At 42.9% G+C, this 15,992-nt stretch overlaps 1 protein-coding gene across 1 annotated transcript in view; it reads left to right on the top strand.

Moving 5' to 3' along the window:
• TBC1D22A (TBC1 domain family member 22A) overlaps positions 1-15,992 on the top strand; it is a 559,372-nt gene that overhangs the window by 95,711 nt on the left and 447,669 nt on the right. The window contains exon 7 of the mRNA XM_019509364.1: positions 3,023-3,085. Coding sequence (XP_019364909.1) covers positions 3,023-3,085 — 63 coding nt within the window. The remainder of the gene's footprint in view (positions 1-3,022; positions 3,086-15,992) is intronic.

Raw genomic sequence — 15,992 nt, 5'->3', positions numbered from 1 at the left:
TTTAAACAGGTTGCACTTCACCCCGTTGTCCAAATCGCTGGTGAAGAAATTGAACATTGCAGGTCTCAGGGGTGGTGGACTGGGGACCGGTTGGCAGCAGCAAGGGCCAGGTTCAATTTTAGGTTACTAAATATATTTTCCTTGCCTTAAGCCCCCACCCAGACTAACGGGGGAAACATTAAATGAATTACTAAGGTGTCCCACATGAGCAAAAACCCTTTTCTCGCAGGCAGTGTAAACACATATGCTCAAATTTATTACAGAAAAGAAAACAAAAGAAAAGAAAACATTTAAATATAATTTTAAAACACTATCCGCTACAAAGCAAAGTCTGTAGATGGCACCTTCTTGAGGAGGCTTCACCCATGCCCATTCAGCCTGGTGCTTGGGGGTCCCCAAATTATAGTTCTGGGCATCTGCACCCCTATACCAGCTGAAGAGGAGGGCACACACGAGTCCTATGAGCTGCTTGTTGGGATTACTGCGCTGCAGGTAACTGCTCAAGAGTGGTGGTCTTTCTGTATTGCAAGAGGCTCTGTTGCTCCTGGAGAAGCGGTAGAGTGCTGACTTTCACTTCTGTAAGGTGCCTTTGAGGGGTTAACTGGTTTTTGTTAGCATACCGCACCCCAAAATTCCTAGTCCCAATCCCAGCTCTGCTGGATAGAAAAATACAAAAGAGCTTGGAGGAAAGGTCAGGCCTAGCTTGGCTTGGGTCTGAACTACATCTAGTGCCCAACCACGCTGCTTGGTTGGGACATAAACTACAAAAAGCACGAAAAGAGGCTCAGACCCATCTCGCTTGACCTGAACGGGGCAGCAAAAAGCTGACCAGGTCTGTACTGCACTGAAGCCTGGATAAACAACAAATTGTGCCACGTCTCACCCTGGCTTAAATCATGCCAGGTTTCACCCTGGCCCAAATCTGCCAAGTCAAACATACGGCTGGGGCTCAGCCACACAGCTAAATTGAAATGCAGTAGCTGTGAAACAGGAAAAAGGGCCTAGGCCTATGGCTGCAGCAGCCTGGACATCCAGTCTCAGCTATACCACAATGTTGAGGCAATACAGTCCCCAAACACAGGGGCCAGTAACTGCTGGACCCATTCCTGGGCAGTTTGCTCCAGGGATTAATACCCCCATTGCATTTAATCCACTTAAGGAAAATAAAGGGGGGGGGGGAAGAGGGAGGAAATAGGAGTCTCAGACTCTGAGACCAGACTTTCTCTCTCTGTACCTGAGGCTTTTCCATCCCATATCTTTTGCTTGCCTCTCCAGTGAAGCGGGGGAAGAGGGGGGAACCCTCCATAAGTAGGTTTTCTGGCTCCTAATTCAGCTGTGCAGCTCTAGGTAGCCCCAGGAGAGAAAGTTAGAAATCTTAGTTAAGCTGTTCTTGGTATATCTTACATGACATCACCCAAGCCGTGTCCAATTAGAGAGTGCCATGCTTCAGCCTCTCTCTCTCTCTCTCTCTCATCTGCCTAGATGATCTTCTGCTTCCTCTGGCCAATGAGGCTAGAGGGTTTTACAAAGTTTGCCCAGATGCAGGTCCCAGCTTGCCATGTGCTGAGCACAGGGGCCAGAACAACAGGGGCTGTTTTGTTCACACAAAACACACACGCATACAAAAACACAATCTACGACCCAGTGTGTGTGTAGGTGTTACACAGACAATTGGAGATTATGTTTTGATAATACTTAATTTTAATGTATATTTGCAGTAGTACAGACTTCATGATTTGATCTGTCTTTCTTTACTGTTAGCAAAGGAGTGAAGTAATTCAGTACTATTGCAGATGTGTGGAAAGGTGGAAATACTTTCATATTCTAGTGGCCACCCTGCTGCTGCAAGACATTACTCTTTCATCAGGAGAGAAAATAATATTATGTATTGTTTGTTTATACCAGTGAGGGCCAGCCTTTCTGGCAGGTGTGCCACAAATTAGCTTTGTACTCTACCTGATTGCCACACTAGTCACCTTCCTCTGATTTCTCTGCTGCTCTGGTTTTTTTGCTTCCTGCCCCCTGCTCTATATGTAATGTGTTGCTCTGGTTTTTGCTTCCTCCCCTGTCTGCTCTTGTGCTGCCTGTCCTCTCCTTAATTTGCTATGTGCCACGCAGAAGCTGCCTGTGTCACTGGTGGTACTCATATGGGAGGTTGTGGCCACCTTACATTCACAGTGAGGAAGCTGTAATTTAAAATTGCTACTTTCCTTAAATCGTTTCATTCTGAAACTGAAGAGCAGTTTACTATTTGTAAATCAAAACATCAATTCCTACTTGGGTTTACACTTCTTCTTAGACTCTTTCTCTAAAGATTAAGCCATCAATGATAGCTTCCCTCAGGTGCCACTACTAGCAAGATACAAAATTAGAAAAGTTCTTTCCTCATTAGTTCAGGCATTGCACTTTCATATTAATCCTATAGTGTAACTGTTGTTAATGTTACTTTATTAGAACCAGGAAGTATGTTTTCCACTGTTACTAAAGTCGATATTTGGAATTTGACAAATAAGACTACAATTTACAAGCCTTCATAGTGTCATATAACATTCTGTGCAGTGAAAAGAAACGGTGTTACCCTATTTTGGCCTTTTATAATTTCTGAATTACTTAAAAATGTAGGGCCTGATCCTGAGAATTCAATGTCATTCCTGTAACATCTAGCTTTTAGGACAAAACTGGAAATGTTTTATAGTCGGAATCTAAATGGTAGCTCAAAATATATGCTTATTTTAACCATTACTTTAGTAGAAGAAATAAAAATTAAAGAATGTTAGTATGTATTTTTGAAGTGTATTTGTTTTTCCTTAAAAAAAAAAAAAAAAAAAAAGGTTTTTTTTTTTTTTTTTTTTTAAAAAAAAAAAAAAACCTTAAAAAAAACAAATAAAAATTTTTTTTTTTTTTTTTTTTTAAAAAAAAAAAAAAACCTTAAAAAAAACAAATAAAAATTTTTTTTTTTTTTTTTTTTTAAAAAAAAAAAAAAAAAAAAAAGCTTTTTTTTGTTGTTGTTCTTTCTGATTAGATTCATATAGATATTCCCCGCATGAGTCCTGAAGTTTTAAGGCTTCAAGCTAAAGTAACTGAGGTAAGAATCATTGCCCAATAACTTTTAGTTTTCAAATAATTAGATTAGAAATCAGTTGTCCTTCTGGGAGTGTTTACTACTAATGACTTTATTGATGCTTCAGCCATCTTGGCTTAAGATCAATTTTTGAAAAGTAAATAATCAAGGTAAAGACTTGAAATGGTTACAACTTAAACACAGTAGTAAAACAGATTAAAATACTAAAGAAAGATTAAAGTGATGAATGATTTCTTTTGGATTAAAGCTCCATTACTTGAGGTGTTCCTTCTGATTTTTTATTTTTATTTTTTAAACTTATTTTCAGATATTTTGTCCCATTTTGTTATGATTCTTTCTGTGTAATTCACTCTTCCTCTGTGTTTGTTTAATGCTGGTAGATATTTATCTAAATCATGTCAAGTCTGAATATTTGAGAAGTGCAAGCACAAAAATACATTATTGGTGACGGTATAAAATTATTTTTTTCTGGCTCTTTTTTTTAGATTCTTTCCTGTGTATTATTGGTTCATTTTTCTTTTTCTGTTTAGTTTCTATTTTGGCTTGTTTTAATTCTTAGTGACTTGTGCTTACAATGCATGATTAAATATGTACATCTGGTAAAATAATATAGTTTGACATCTAAAAATATGTGTCTAGATTAAGGGCGCAGACAGAAGTTCAGCTCTCTGCTGTAACTCGGAATGCTTTACAGGAAGCATTCTGAGCAGCAGGGATCCCCCGGACCAAACAGAAATTCACTGTTGGCTCTGGTGGGGAGGGGAATTTAGCTGTTGGCCCCAAGCCCCTAGCAATAGTGGCCCCTCCTCCCCCCCAGCCTGTCCCTGTCTTCAGAATGGGGGGCGGGGGGCGGGAAGGAAGTAGAGGGAGCTCATTCTAGGGGTTCCTCAATTGGCACTGGACAGTGGGGTGGATGAATTGGAGCCCTACCTCCAATATGCCCATCCTACCCTCCAGAGGGGGCTGAAAACCCCCCAGACCAAACTTCTTCCACACTCCTTCTCCTGTCCCATTCTGAAAACGGAGATAGGCTGGGAGGCAGCGCAGATGAAGTTAAAGAAGATGCTGTGCTTTGAAAAGTCTTCAGCTGAACCCTTCTGCAATGAGAGCTTAGATTTTTTCCCAATCACCTGTTTTTAAGCGGTGTGCAGCCATGTGCTTGTGTTCAGTCACAGCTATAGATTGCTTTCTGTGGCCAGGCGAAAATTGTCACTTCTGTCTGTGCCCTTAGTCTCCTCACTTAGAAATTTTATAGCATGTAAGATATTTACATCTTGGTGGTCATGTTTGCTCCCTATTCTCTTTGTTGGAGTTTGTAAATAATAAATGCTGTTATCATTGTGGATTATAAACGTTGCTTTATATTGAAGTATTTTAATGGTGGGATTATAAAGGTAATTGTGATGTCTGAGGGAAGTGACACTTCCCTCAGACACTTTTTACAGTTAGGTTGGCCAAAATCTGGAACCAGCTTCCCAGGGAAGTGGTCCTCGCCCCTATCTTGAGCAAATTTAAGAGGAGGTTGGATGATCACCTGTTTGGGGTCTTGTGAACCCAGCATTCATTCCCCCCTGTGGCAGGGGGTCAAGCTAGATGATCTGTTCAGGTCCCTCCTGACCCTAGCTACTATGAAACTATGAAAATCTGTAGAAACAAAACAAACTTTTAAAGTTGGTTGAGAAAGTCATTGCACTTGAGAAGAATGACTGACTACTGCTAAGAGATCCCTATGATGTCTTCCAATTTTTAATTTTTTCAACGGACAGAAAATTCCTGTGTGTCCATTTACATAATAGATTGTAACAATATAACTACTCCATTACCAGAGAGATCTGTCTTACGGTAATATAGATAGAGACATTAGTGTTAAAAGGATATTGATAATTAATCAAGATAAGTGCATTTATGTGGTTGAAATTTTCCAACATTAAAATGCACATTCATTTTTTAAATATGCACATTATATGTGAAGGGACAATGGGCTGTAATATGTTTGTAGTAGGCTGAGTTATAAAAGGGCCACCAAGCATTTTTTTGCATTATCTTCTTAGAATGTCCAAGGAATTTATATGTGAATTTGAGTAGTAAATTATTGCAAATAAAAGATTGTTCTTAGGCTATTGTTTATTACCAGTCATAGTCTTGAGAGAATTTTTATAGCTGAGTTATAACCTCTGCAATCAGGCTCGTATAATAATAATAATAATAATAATAATAATAATAATAATGCTGACAGTCAGTTTCAGCATTACTAGGTTCTGCCAAATAAAACATTGTATAATTATTGTTTAATAGAAATTAGCATAAAGAGGGGATGCTGCATTTGGGTTCAGGTCTTTACAGCTGTTGATTAATTCACTTTTTCCAGCTAGTTTATGAAGATCATGTATGTCAATCAAACTTTACAAACTTTAGTTAAGCAGCAATGACTTGATGTTAAACAATTTCAGATTACTTTTGAGTATTTGTTAAAAAGAGAAGTGTTATTTATGGACTGCCCTTTTTATTGTCCTTTGTCCAATAATTTTAGTTCTAATTGGTAAATTAATATAAGTGCAATTTAATGTCCTGTTACTGATACCTTTTTTCAATGATTTATTTAGTAAATCAGTGTCACTTTAAATTTTCAAATAACTGTTTAAAACAGGGGCGGGCAATTATTTCGGGCAGAGGGCTGCTTGATGAGTTTTGGTGAGCTGTCGAGGGCCGCATGGGTAGCCCTGCCCCTTCAGTTGCTCTGCCCCCTGGTCGCCATCTTGGGACCAGAAGTCCCCCCAACCCCTGACCTTTGCCTCTGGAAGTCCCTCCCCTTGCCCCTGGAAATACTTCTTTTGGAGAGGTGGCCTTGGAACCAAAAGTTACACCCGGTCATATGGTCGGTGTCATAAGCCCCACCCACCCAACACCAAACCGCCCCACTCACTGTTTCTGTCCCAGAATCCTCTGCCCTCATCACATGATCCCTGACATCAGAAGGTGTACCCCTTGACTGGGAAACATTTCCCAACACCAGGGCCCACCCTCACAGTGCGTGGCCTGCTCTTGGGGCCCCAAGAGTTCTGCCGTATGGGCCACGAGGCACAGGCACAACTTTACTAGGTAGCAAGGAGTTGTGACCCCTCTAACATCCTGTCCCAGCAGTGGAGTTTCAGGGGCATCATACCTCTCCCAGCATGGAGCCAAACCAGTTGAGTCAAGGACTGCATACAAAGGCTTTCAGAACAAATCATTTTAATGAAGTATAGATAAAGTATCATATACTAAAAATGTGCTAGTAACTGTACTGGGTGCAGGTGTGCCAGTAACTGCACTAGGAGCACTAGGCCTATGTACCTACCAGGGCCCAGCCTACGCCAAGCTGCCCATGGCTCCAACGGCAAGCAGTTCCTAACTACAAGGCCCAGACCTGCATAGCACAGCAAGGAGCCAGCCCAGACCTATTCCCTCTCAGCAAGGGTTCCTAGCTGCAAGGCAGGGGCTGGCACCCCACAGCGCAGCAGAAACCAGCCCAGCGTACCCTTCCCCTCACCTGTGGGGCAGGACCTGGCTTAGCCTCTCCTTACCTGCAGGACAGCAGAATGTAGCCCAGCTTCCCATCCCCTGACCAGTACTGGTCACCAGACACCTCCCACAAGCAAGGACCCAGCCTACCCCATCACGCCCCAGGCATCAAAAACTGGCCAACCTCCTCACCCATCACTGGTGCCAGCATGACCTGGTCCTGACCCATCCCAGCCACACCCCCCCAATGTGGCACAGCAGAAGCTGGCCCAGGCCCCCTCACCAGCACAGCCCCCTTCAGTGCTGTAGGCCCCCTCCTGTCCCGAGCCTCAGGGGGCTCAGCCACAGCTTTCTCTCCCTGGTGAGGCCTGGCTGGCCCATCCTGTCCCTTATCAAGTGGCGGCTTCCCCACGTGCTGCTGCACTTTCCCCCTACCTGTGCTAGCTGGTCCCAAAAGGCAGGAGGCTCCACTGCCGCTTCTGCTGACCAGTGCTGACCCAGCCAGGCTCGCCCCATCCCCAGCAGCACATGGGGAAGCTGACTTCAGCCGCATGCTGCTCTGGATGGGATGGGCTCAGTCGGGTTGGCACCGGCCAGGAAAAGTGGCATGCAGCTGAAGCTGGCTTCCCATGTGCTGCTGGGGACCGGACGAGCCTGGCTGTAGTGGCAGGGGCTCAGCTGCACTTTCCCCCCTACCTGCGCCGGTTAGTCCGGAGTGGCACACAGCTCTGCCGCCACTTCTGCTGGCTGGTTCTGACCTGGCTGAGTTTGTCCCGTCCCCAGCAGCACATGGGAAGCCAGCTTCATGGGATGGGATGGGCCCAGCTGGGTCGGCACTGGCCAGGAAAAGCGGCATTCAGCTGAAGCCGGCACTCTCAAGCTGCAAACGTGGCCTGAGCCAGGAGCGGGGCGAGGCCAGCAGGGTCAGGCTGAGGTCCGGGTTGGTTACCTCGCAACCAGAACCCAAGTAAACAGCCTGAGGTGCTGCAGCTGGTGGCTGGTGCTGTCAGCTCCCACTGGAGACTTAGAGAGGCAGCCACCGTTACCTGAGTTTTGAAGAGGCTCTGTGGGCTGGAGGGAAGTGCTTGGTGGGCCCACGTGCCATATTTTGACTGCCCCTGGTTTAAAAGCATTCATAAATTCATGTTTCTTATAGTGAGCATAAATTTTATGGAATTTTGAATATCATACACTTGAAATTCACATTCTAGCTGATTGTTAATACATGAAATTGGTAAAAAGCTTGTAAGTTTAGTGGAGTTAGAATAGACTGGATAAGATAGCACTTCACATGTATAGCCATTTTTAATTTGGCCATGGACAGATCCAGGATTAACTAAAGTGGGGTGTGGGAGTGGGACGAAGCATAGTTGGAGTCCCTGGGCTAGGGAGCTGGGCAGGGAGCAGGCATGCAAAGCAGATGGGGAGGCACTTGCCCGATGCTACTGGCACGACCCCCTTGGCTGATGCAGCCATGGCAGAGTCCCAGAGCCGCTCCAGTCCTCAGATGTCCCCTGGTTGGAAGCAGGCTCTGGAAAGAGGAACTTGTATGCTCCTGCTACTATGCATAGCTAAGCTTGGCACCTCTGCAGCCTGTGGCTAGAGCAGGGCAGGGGTGGTTTTGGGGCAGTCTTCATGCCTGCATCAGTTGGGCCAGTGGGTGGGGAAGGACTCCTTCTTCTATCATCTGGCTCCCAGCCAGCAGGTGACCAGTGGCAGGACAGGGCAGAGAGCAGGTGCTGAAAAAGGAAACCTGATTGCTGCCGCTGCTGTCTGCTGCCAAGCCCTACACAGCTGTAGGTTGTGACTGGAGCAGTTGGGAGCAGCTTGGGGATCCCGCTCCATTTGGGTCACTTGGGGATTGCAGTGGCAGAAGGGGGTATGTGGCCACACCTGTGTGGCCCTCTTAGATCTGCCCCTGCTGGTGGCTTATGCCTTCCCTCAGACCTTATATTTTATGTTTGGGAGAAAAAAACTTTCTTCCAGCACAGAAAAAGGTGTGTAACCAGTCAAAGGGTTTTCTGTGAAAGAGAAATGGAAGTGCATTCATTTTTTCATAGAAGAGCCAATTGGGAACATCTTTCTCTTCCTGCACTGACTTGAAATGGCTGTCTGCTTCTCTGGTTGGTAAGGACCTCCAGTATTCTACAGTCCTTTGCATTCTTTTTCTCCTTCCAAGGTGGAGGGAGGGAGAGAGCTCGGTGCTGGAAAGCCCTTGTCAGGGAACAGACCTCCACTGCTCTGTTGCTCACCTCCTCGAGAGCACCTAGAGAAGAGGCAGCAGGCAGGCTAAATGGTGACATTTTTCATAGGTGGGACTAAGGAACTGAATTGGACTTCTGCAGCTACATCTGCCTTGCTTTCCACAAAAAAAATGTCAGCCCAACCTGCTGTTTCTCATTTCCTGTCCAGAACCAAACATCTGCTCAAGCCCCACTGTAGCTTTCTTTCCTTTCTCTGGAGAGCAGATGAGGGGACAAAAAAGCTAAGCCACTGGGGAAGCAGGAGGTGATACAGCATCCAAAGTTGTTGGAGGAGCCCTGGGGGCTGTTGGCCTAAGATGGTAATGATGGAGTAGCAGAGCCCCTGAGATAAAGCCAGCAGCATGTGAAAGGGGAATGGGATAGAGGTCTGAGAGGGGATCAATAACTGGATTTGGGGGCTGCCTAACAGAAACCATCATCTCTTTCCCTAGCAGACATTGAGATCCCTGCACAAATGAATGAGATCTAGAGAGGCAAGATTCAAGGATATAAACTATGAGCAGAATGAACAGTCTGAGCTGAAAAAAAGTCTCCTGAGACCCACAGTAATATTATGATTTAGTTTAATTTTTGGATCTAATTTTTATAAGTTGAAAGTTAGATTATTTGAGGGACTAAAGGAATGTGTAGTAGTTTGTGAGATATGGCTGGGGAGGAGGGGGAGGAAGGAAATATTAGAGCCTAAAAAATGATAGCCTTTTGACTGCTGGTGAAAGTGGCAGAATTATAACAAAGATCTTGTCAGCTGCTTGCAGGATGGAGAGAGCTATAGAAAATGTTCTGGTACCATCATTGGTGTCCAGTGGTTGCTGCTGCAGATCCTTTTTTTTTTTTTTTTTTCTTTCTGAAGCTCTCCCCAACATGTCTCCTTACCTGAATTGTTAAAGGTGTTTTGCTTTCTCATTCATATGCATATTTTTATTTTGAAGCAAAGTACTATATGTTAATGATACTACTTAGCAAAAAAGCAATATGTTCTCTTCATAAATCATATAGAGAGATCCTTTTGTTTTGTAACTGGAATTACGAGTAAACCCCATAAGGTAAGATGAGGGAAAGAATGTCAGGAAGGTAATAAGAAAAGGGAGATCTACTGTGACCCATAAGGAAAAGAAAGGAACAACATGGGCTACCTTTGTTTCATAACTGTAAGAGCTCTGCTGGTTCTGTTGCAATTAAATCTGTCAATTTATCCATAATAAATACCCTGGTTGAGGGATTAATAACTGTTATAAGCATGACTTACATAAATTTGGTTAGTCATGTGGACTGTTCTCTTTCTGATTTATTGTCACTTTGTGAGCTAAGTGTTTAATTAGGTTTTGACAGAATAGATTTTAAATGCCTTCAGAGCTTGTAGTCTATCATGTACATGCCAAGTATATGGAAAAATGAGACCAGATGAATTTTAAATTTGATGGAGCAAAAATTGTTTTTAATATTAATTTTACTTTTTATTCTTTGCCCTTTAAGCCTTTATTTTTAATGCTAGATAAAACCAAAGAAGTAGAACAATGAAATTATAATGAAATTAATGTATATTCAAGGTGTGAATTCCTTTAAGATGATGAAAACCAAGATAAGTCAATGTTTGTGTAGAAGCGTATCAGCTAGCCTTATTAATGAAAACCATATATCATCAAGTGAGTTAAATTATTAGAAAATGAAAAACAGGCTGGTAATGGCAAATCTCATGTGATTTCATGGTTCATTCAGATAATCATCTCAAAGTTTTTGTTGATGTCACTAGGAATCAGGTTTAATTTTATTTTTCTGGTGTGTTTTTTGGGATTACTATGAGAGAGATTCCATAGTAGATGGTATTATATTGAGACTTAGCAATAGCTTCTGTCTTTTCTGAGACTTAGACCCAGCAGCATTTCTGCTTCAGAGTGAAATCACTAAGCTCGGGGTTTTTTTGTGAATGTATACATACATCTTTATACTGTTCAAAACTCTAATGGATTGGTTTACTATTTATTGTACGAAGGCACCCTTATTAGGTATATGATATTCCTCTACGTTCAGTCTGCTGCGTTCAGTTGTGGAGCACCCTGTGCCCAGATAATAGGTAGAAAACTTGTTTCAAAGTGCCTTAAAATCCACGTGCATATTTGTATAATAACAAAAATTGTGTATTATCTAGTCATGAAGCTGTGATACAAATTTGGAGTCATTTGAGTAAGGGGATCTTGAAATACTGCTCCCTAGGAAAACTGTCTGGTAAATATTTGTTTCCTACCTATTTTTAATAATATTTCTGTTTATTGACACTGGTGACTTGTACTATTACACTGACCCTGTCCACAAAATGATATGGCCTGAAGGATATAGGTTTTGGCAAGGTTTGACATATTTTGCCCTATTCAGTAAGCACTATAGAAATAGCTGTAAGGAGTTTATAAAAACAACTCCTGTGATAAAGAAAGTAATTCATATGTATGTTGTGAGATGGTTGCTCTGTGGCAAGTGAGAGGTTCAGTTGTTGTTAGCACAGAGCGATACATATGTTGAAACCTAGCACTTGTAAATTCTAGACCTGTCCTTGACAGACTGGAGTGTCTACTGTGCATGTTACTGCTCAGCTCCTTTCTGTTTAGCATCAGAGGCCTAAAAAGGGGGCTTCTTATGAGATTTGCCCTAGGTGCAGAAAATTATTTGAATCAGTATTGCAAATTGCTCTTGGATCTTTATGCCTCGACAGCTTTGAAAGTTTCAGTGCCTTGTCAGGGTTGACACATTCCTTAAATACTGGCCTCCAGTAAAGATTTGTTTTTTAATATTCTGGTTAGTCTAAAAGCTGGATGCATTAAGAGAGAATCTTAGAAATTAGAATTTTTTAGCAGGTCTTAGCTAGAATTTGCAGACCAAGCTTGGGTCACGTAGTCAAAGTAGTCATAAGATAAAACTCCCATAAAATGGCTTGTAAGAATCTGAAGTTTTGGTAGTGATACAGAGAAAACAAAAGCACTTATGTCATAAAATCTATATTGTGGGACAGTCCCTGAATTCAGCTGTCAGATGGTACCGAGTGCCAATTCTCATAGATTGCAAAAACTATTGCACTGCAAAAAAAAAAATTAGAAGATTGTTTGCATTTCTGAGATTTGTATTATTATTGGAAGGGTTTGAGGTATTGCTAGGCAGCCTTACCTATGCCAAAAATGCTTCCAAACACCCAATTAAAGTTCTTGCAAAAAATAAGTTAGTGCAAAAGTCTTTAATGACGTGTCAGAAATATGAAATACCGTATTTTGTCACATACACGGGTACCTTTAACCACCCCCTCCAAAATTGGGGTGTATGTTTTAAGTGGGGAAGTTACCCCCCCCCCCAAAAAAAAACTCCAACAAAAATAAAACAAAAAAGGAAACCTGTTTATGTCATGCAGCCTCCAAGATGGTGTAGACCTGTGTTAATCTTCTCACAGCCATAGGTATTGGTTGAGCATTGTAGCTTTTGCCTGAAGCAGCAAGAGGACTGCTGGTGATATCTTCATAAGGCTTATGATATGGAAACAATGCTGTATTTACAGGAACTTTATATAAAGAACCATTGTGTATTTTTGGGAATTTTGTCCTGGAGAGGTTATGAAGGGGAGAACGGGAACCATCTTTATTAACAATAACCAAATACTCTTAACTCTAAGCAGAACAGCAACCAATTTAGTTTTTAGAGTAGCTTCTGCAGCTAGAAGTATTGATGGGTTTAAAACAGAAGTTGATGGATTCATTAGAACTAACTTCACTAGCAGTACAGCACCTTCTGGTGTTGCAGAGGGCACATTGTCTGAGACTTGACTGTGCATTTGGTTAACTTGACAGCAAAATGTTTTTCCATCTGAAGTTTAGATCTTATGTGATACTAGTCCTGTAACTCCCAAGGACAGATACAGGCACCCACTACAGCCCAGTGGTATAGTTTTAGATGTATGCAGGTTCAGTCGTTCTTATAGGTAAAACATCTTGTTTCTTGGAGAAATGATTTCTTCCTCTGGTATTTGGCTACCATATCTGGGTGGAGCTGATCCAAACAAGTTTTTACCTGGCAGTTCATTAGTCATTTTGCAGGACTGTGACCGGTAGCAATACGTGGAGTTGCATGTTGCTGTAGTAAGAAATTAGCTAATTTTTAGTTCTAATCACTTCAATTCACTCCAGTTCACTTCAATACATCTTCAGTAGTTTGGACCATCTGCTCATCTTGACCATTTGATGTCTGGTAGAATGGCGCAGATGTGGTGTTACTGATAAGGTTTCTCTCCATAAAGTTTAAAAAGTTTTCAGTAGTGAATTGGAAAGCATTTTCAAACTGATATCTGTGAGACCATGAGTTGCAACCAGCTGCTGTAAAACTTGGATTACAGTGTGTGAATTCTTTGAAATGGAAATTTTTTTGACTACTTTAAGAAAGAATGAATGACAATAAAGAATTTCAGCCTTGGAAAGGGCCAGCAAAATCTGTGTGCAGGCAAGATCATGGTGTCCTGGTCACTTTCTATGGAAGGACTGGAGCCTTAGTTGGTATATGGTGTGTAGTTTGGCACAGTTTACACCTCTTTAATATTTAATATCTTCCTTGAATGCACTTGGTATGTCTTGGCTGACATTAATTTTGCTGAAGATGCTCGTGCAAGGGGCTTTTTCTTGAGGTGTGGTAAATGTTAAGTTATGGTTTGTAATTAATCTATGTTGTAGGGCTTCGTTTTGAACCCCACAGACAATCCCTAAGAAGAGACTCCAGACCGGTACTGAAATTACAGTTCTGAGAAAATTGATACAAGTTTGAATATATGCAGAAATTCCTTCCTCTGGCAGTTGATATCATTGGTTGGTTGAAATGGTGACTGATTTTGGATGGGGTTGGTGCAAAGTGATTTTTTTTTTTTTTTAAGCAATTGGAGGATCTTGTGGTAGGACTTGTGGGCCTTGGGTAGAGATACAAGAGAGTAAATAACCCGAAAGGTCTCTGAGCCAGTGACACTAGGTAACAGTGCATGTTTCTGGTTATCATCAGTAATCTTAACTTACAGATGCTCTCTTCTTAATGGTCATATGAAGGTTAAATTACACTTTATTCAAGAACATAAAGTTATACCCTAAGCAATTTCAGTCCCACTTGGCAATCTGAACTATACCAGGATCCATATCTGGCATGCTATAGTTTTCTTTAAAAAGCTAGGTACAGATGTTACACTTATCGTGCAGTAAGCTCCAGAAAGTACTTTACAGCTGTAACCAAACAGATATTCATGGTGTACAGTGCTTAAAAATGGTGGAGCCTGCCCTAAGTTAACCCTGGATAGATGTGGTATCATACTAAAGCATATTTGGTTAGTGTTTTATTGAACTTTGTACCAGATTCATAGATTGTAAGGCCGGGAGGGACCTTGGAAGATCATGGGGTCCAGGTCCCTGCACCAAGCAGGAAATAACTGGGGGTGAGGTGACCCCAGTAAGGTGACTGTTTAGTCTCCTCTTGAAGATTTCCAGGGTAGGTGATTGCACCAGTTCCGGAGGGAACTTATTCTACAGTCTGGACACCCTGACTGTGAAGAAGTTTTTCCTAACGTTGAGCCTGAATTGATCTTTGAAGAGTTTGTGGCAATTACTCCTGGTTTTCCCCTTGGGTGCCCTGATGAACAGTTACTCACCGAGCCCTTGATGTACTCCCTTAGTGTAGCGGTAAGCTGCTACCAGGTTCTCTCTCAGCCTTCTTTTTTTTCTTCAGGCTGAAGAGTCCCAGATCCTTCAGCCTTTCCTTGTATGGCTTGCCTTTTAAGACTGATAATATGGGTAGCTCTTCTTTGGACTCTCTCAAACTTTATCACATCCTTGTTAAAGCATGGTACCTAGAACAGGATGCAGTACTCCAGCTGTGGTCTCACCAGTGTTGAGTAGAGCAGAAGAATCACCTCCTTGGCTTTGCTGGAGATGCACTGATTAATGCATGCCAGGGTCTTATTTGCCCTACTGGCTACAGCATTGCACTGCCACCTCATATTCATACTGTGGTCTATTATTACCCCCAAGTCCCTTTCATTTGTGGTGCTAGGCAGTTTGGTGCCACCAAGCCTGTAGGTGTGTTGGGGGTTTCTCGTCCTGAGGTGGAGCACTTTACATTTCTCGATGTTGAACTTCATCAGATTCTGATTTGCCCAACTTGCTAGCCTGTCCAGGCCTGTCTGTATCTGTAGCCTATCTTCAAGCGTGACCACGCTTCCCCATAACTTGGTGTCATCCTCAAACTTGACCAGTGAGCTCTTCACCTCCACATCCAAATCATTAGTAAAGATGTTGAAAAGTACTGAACTGAGCATCGGCCCCTGTGGGACACTGCTTCCCCCTTCTCACCAGGGTGACACAGATCCCTAGTCTCTGGGTCCTATCTTGCAGCCAGTTTCTTGCTTACCTGATTATCTCAGAGTTAAGCCCATATTCCTCCAATTTTCTCATGAGGACATTGTGGGATATGTCAAAGGCCTTTTGGAAGTCAAGGTATACAATGTCAACCTCCTCTCTCGTGTCCAGGTGGGGAGTTCCATGGTCATAGAAGGAGATGAGTTTGGTAAGGCAAGACATGCCTGTGATGAAGCCATGCTGGCTGTCATTCAGAATCTTACCTTCTGCAAGCTTATCGCAGATAGTCTCCTTGATGAACTTTTCTAGGATTTTCCCTAGGATGGAAGTGAGGCTGATTAGCTTATAGTTACCTGGGTCCTTCCTCCTGCCCTTCTTGTGGATGGGCATAACATTGGACCTCTTCCAGTCCTCAGGGACTTCTCCAGAGTGCCATGAATTGTGGAAGAGTTTCACCAGGGGTTCTGCAATGTCTTCGGCCAGCTCCTTCAGCACTCTCAGATGGAAGTCATCTGTTCCTGCTGACTTGTATACAGGAAACCCTCGCTATTCATGAATCTGCTATTCGCAGATTAGAATATTTGTGGTGAGCCGCACCAGTGGGGTGGGTTGGGGCGAATGCTGCTGTGGCTCTCTCTGGCTCTGCACCAAGCTCCTGCCTCGCGTAAGCAGGCACGGAGTACTGCCTGGGGTGGGGGAGGGCAGAGCTGGGGAGAGTGGAGTGGAGAGCAGAGCTGGGCGGGTGGAGGGGGGGAGAGCCAGGTTGGGGGGAGAGTGGGTGCTGGG

This window comes from Gavialis gangeticus, unplaced genomic scaffold (assembly GCF_001723915.1).
Source record: "Gavialis gangeticus isolate Ggan-Ray unplaced genomic scaffold, GavGan_comp1, whole genome shotgun sequence".
Classification (NCBI taxonomy): domain Eukaryota; kingdom Metazoa; phylum Chordata; order Crocodylia; family Gavialidae; genus Gavialis; species Gavialis gangeticus.
The sequence above is the reverse complement of the archived record's forward strand: the minus strand, read 5'-3'. Positions and strand labels throughout refer to the sequence as shown.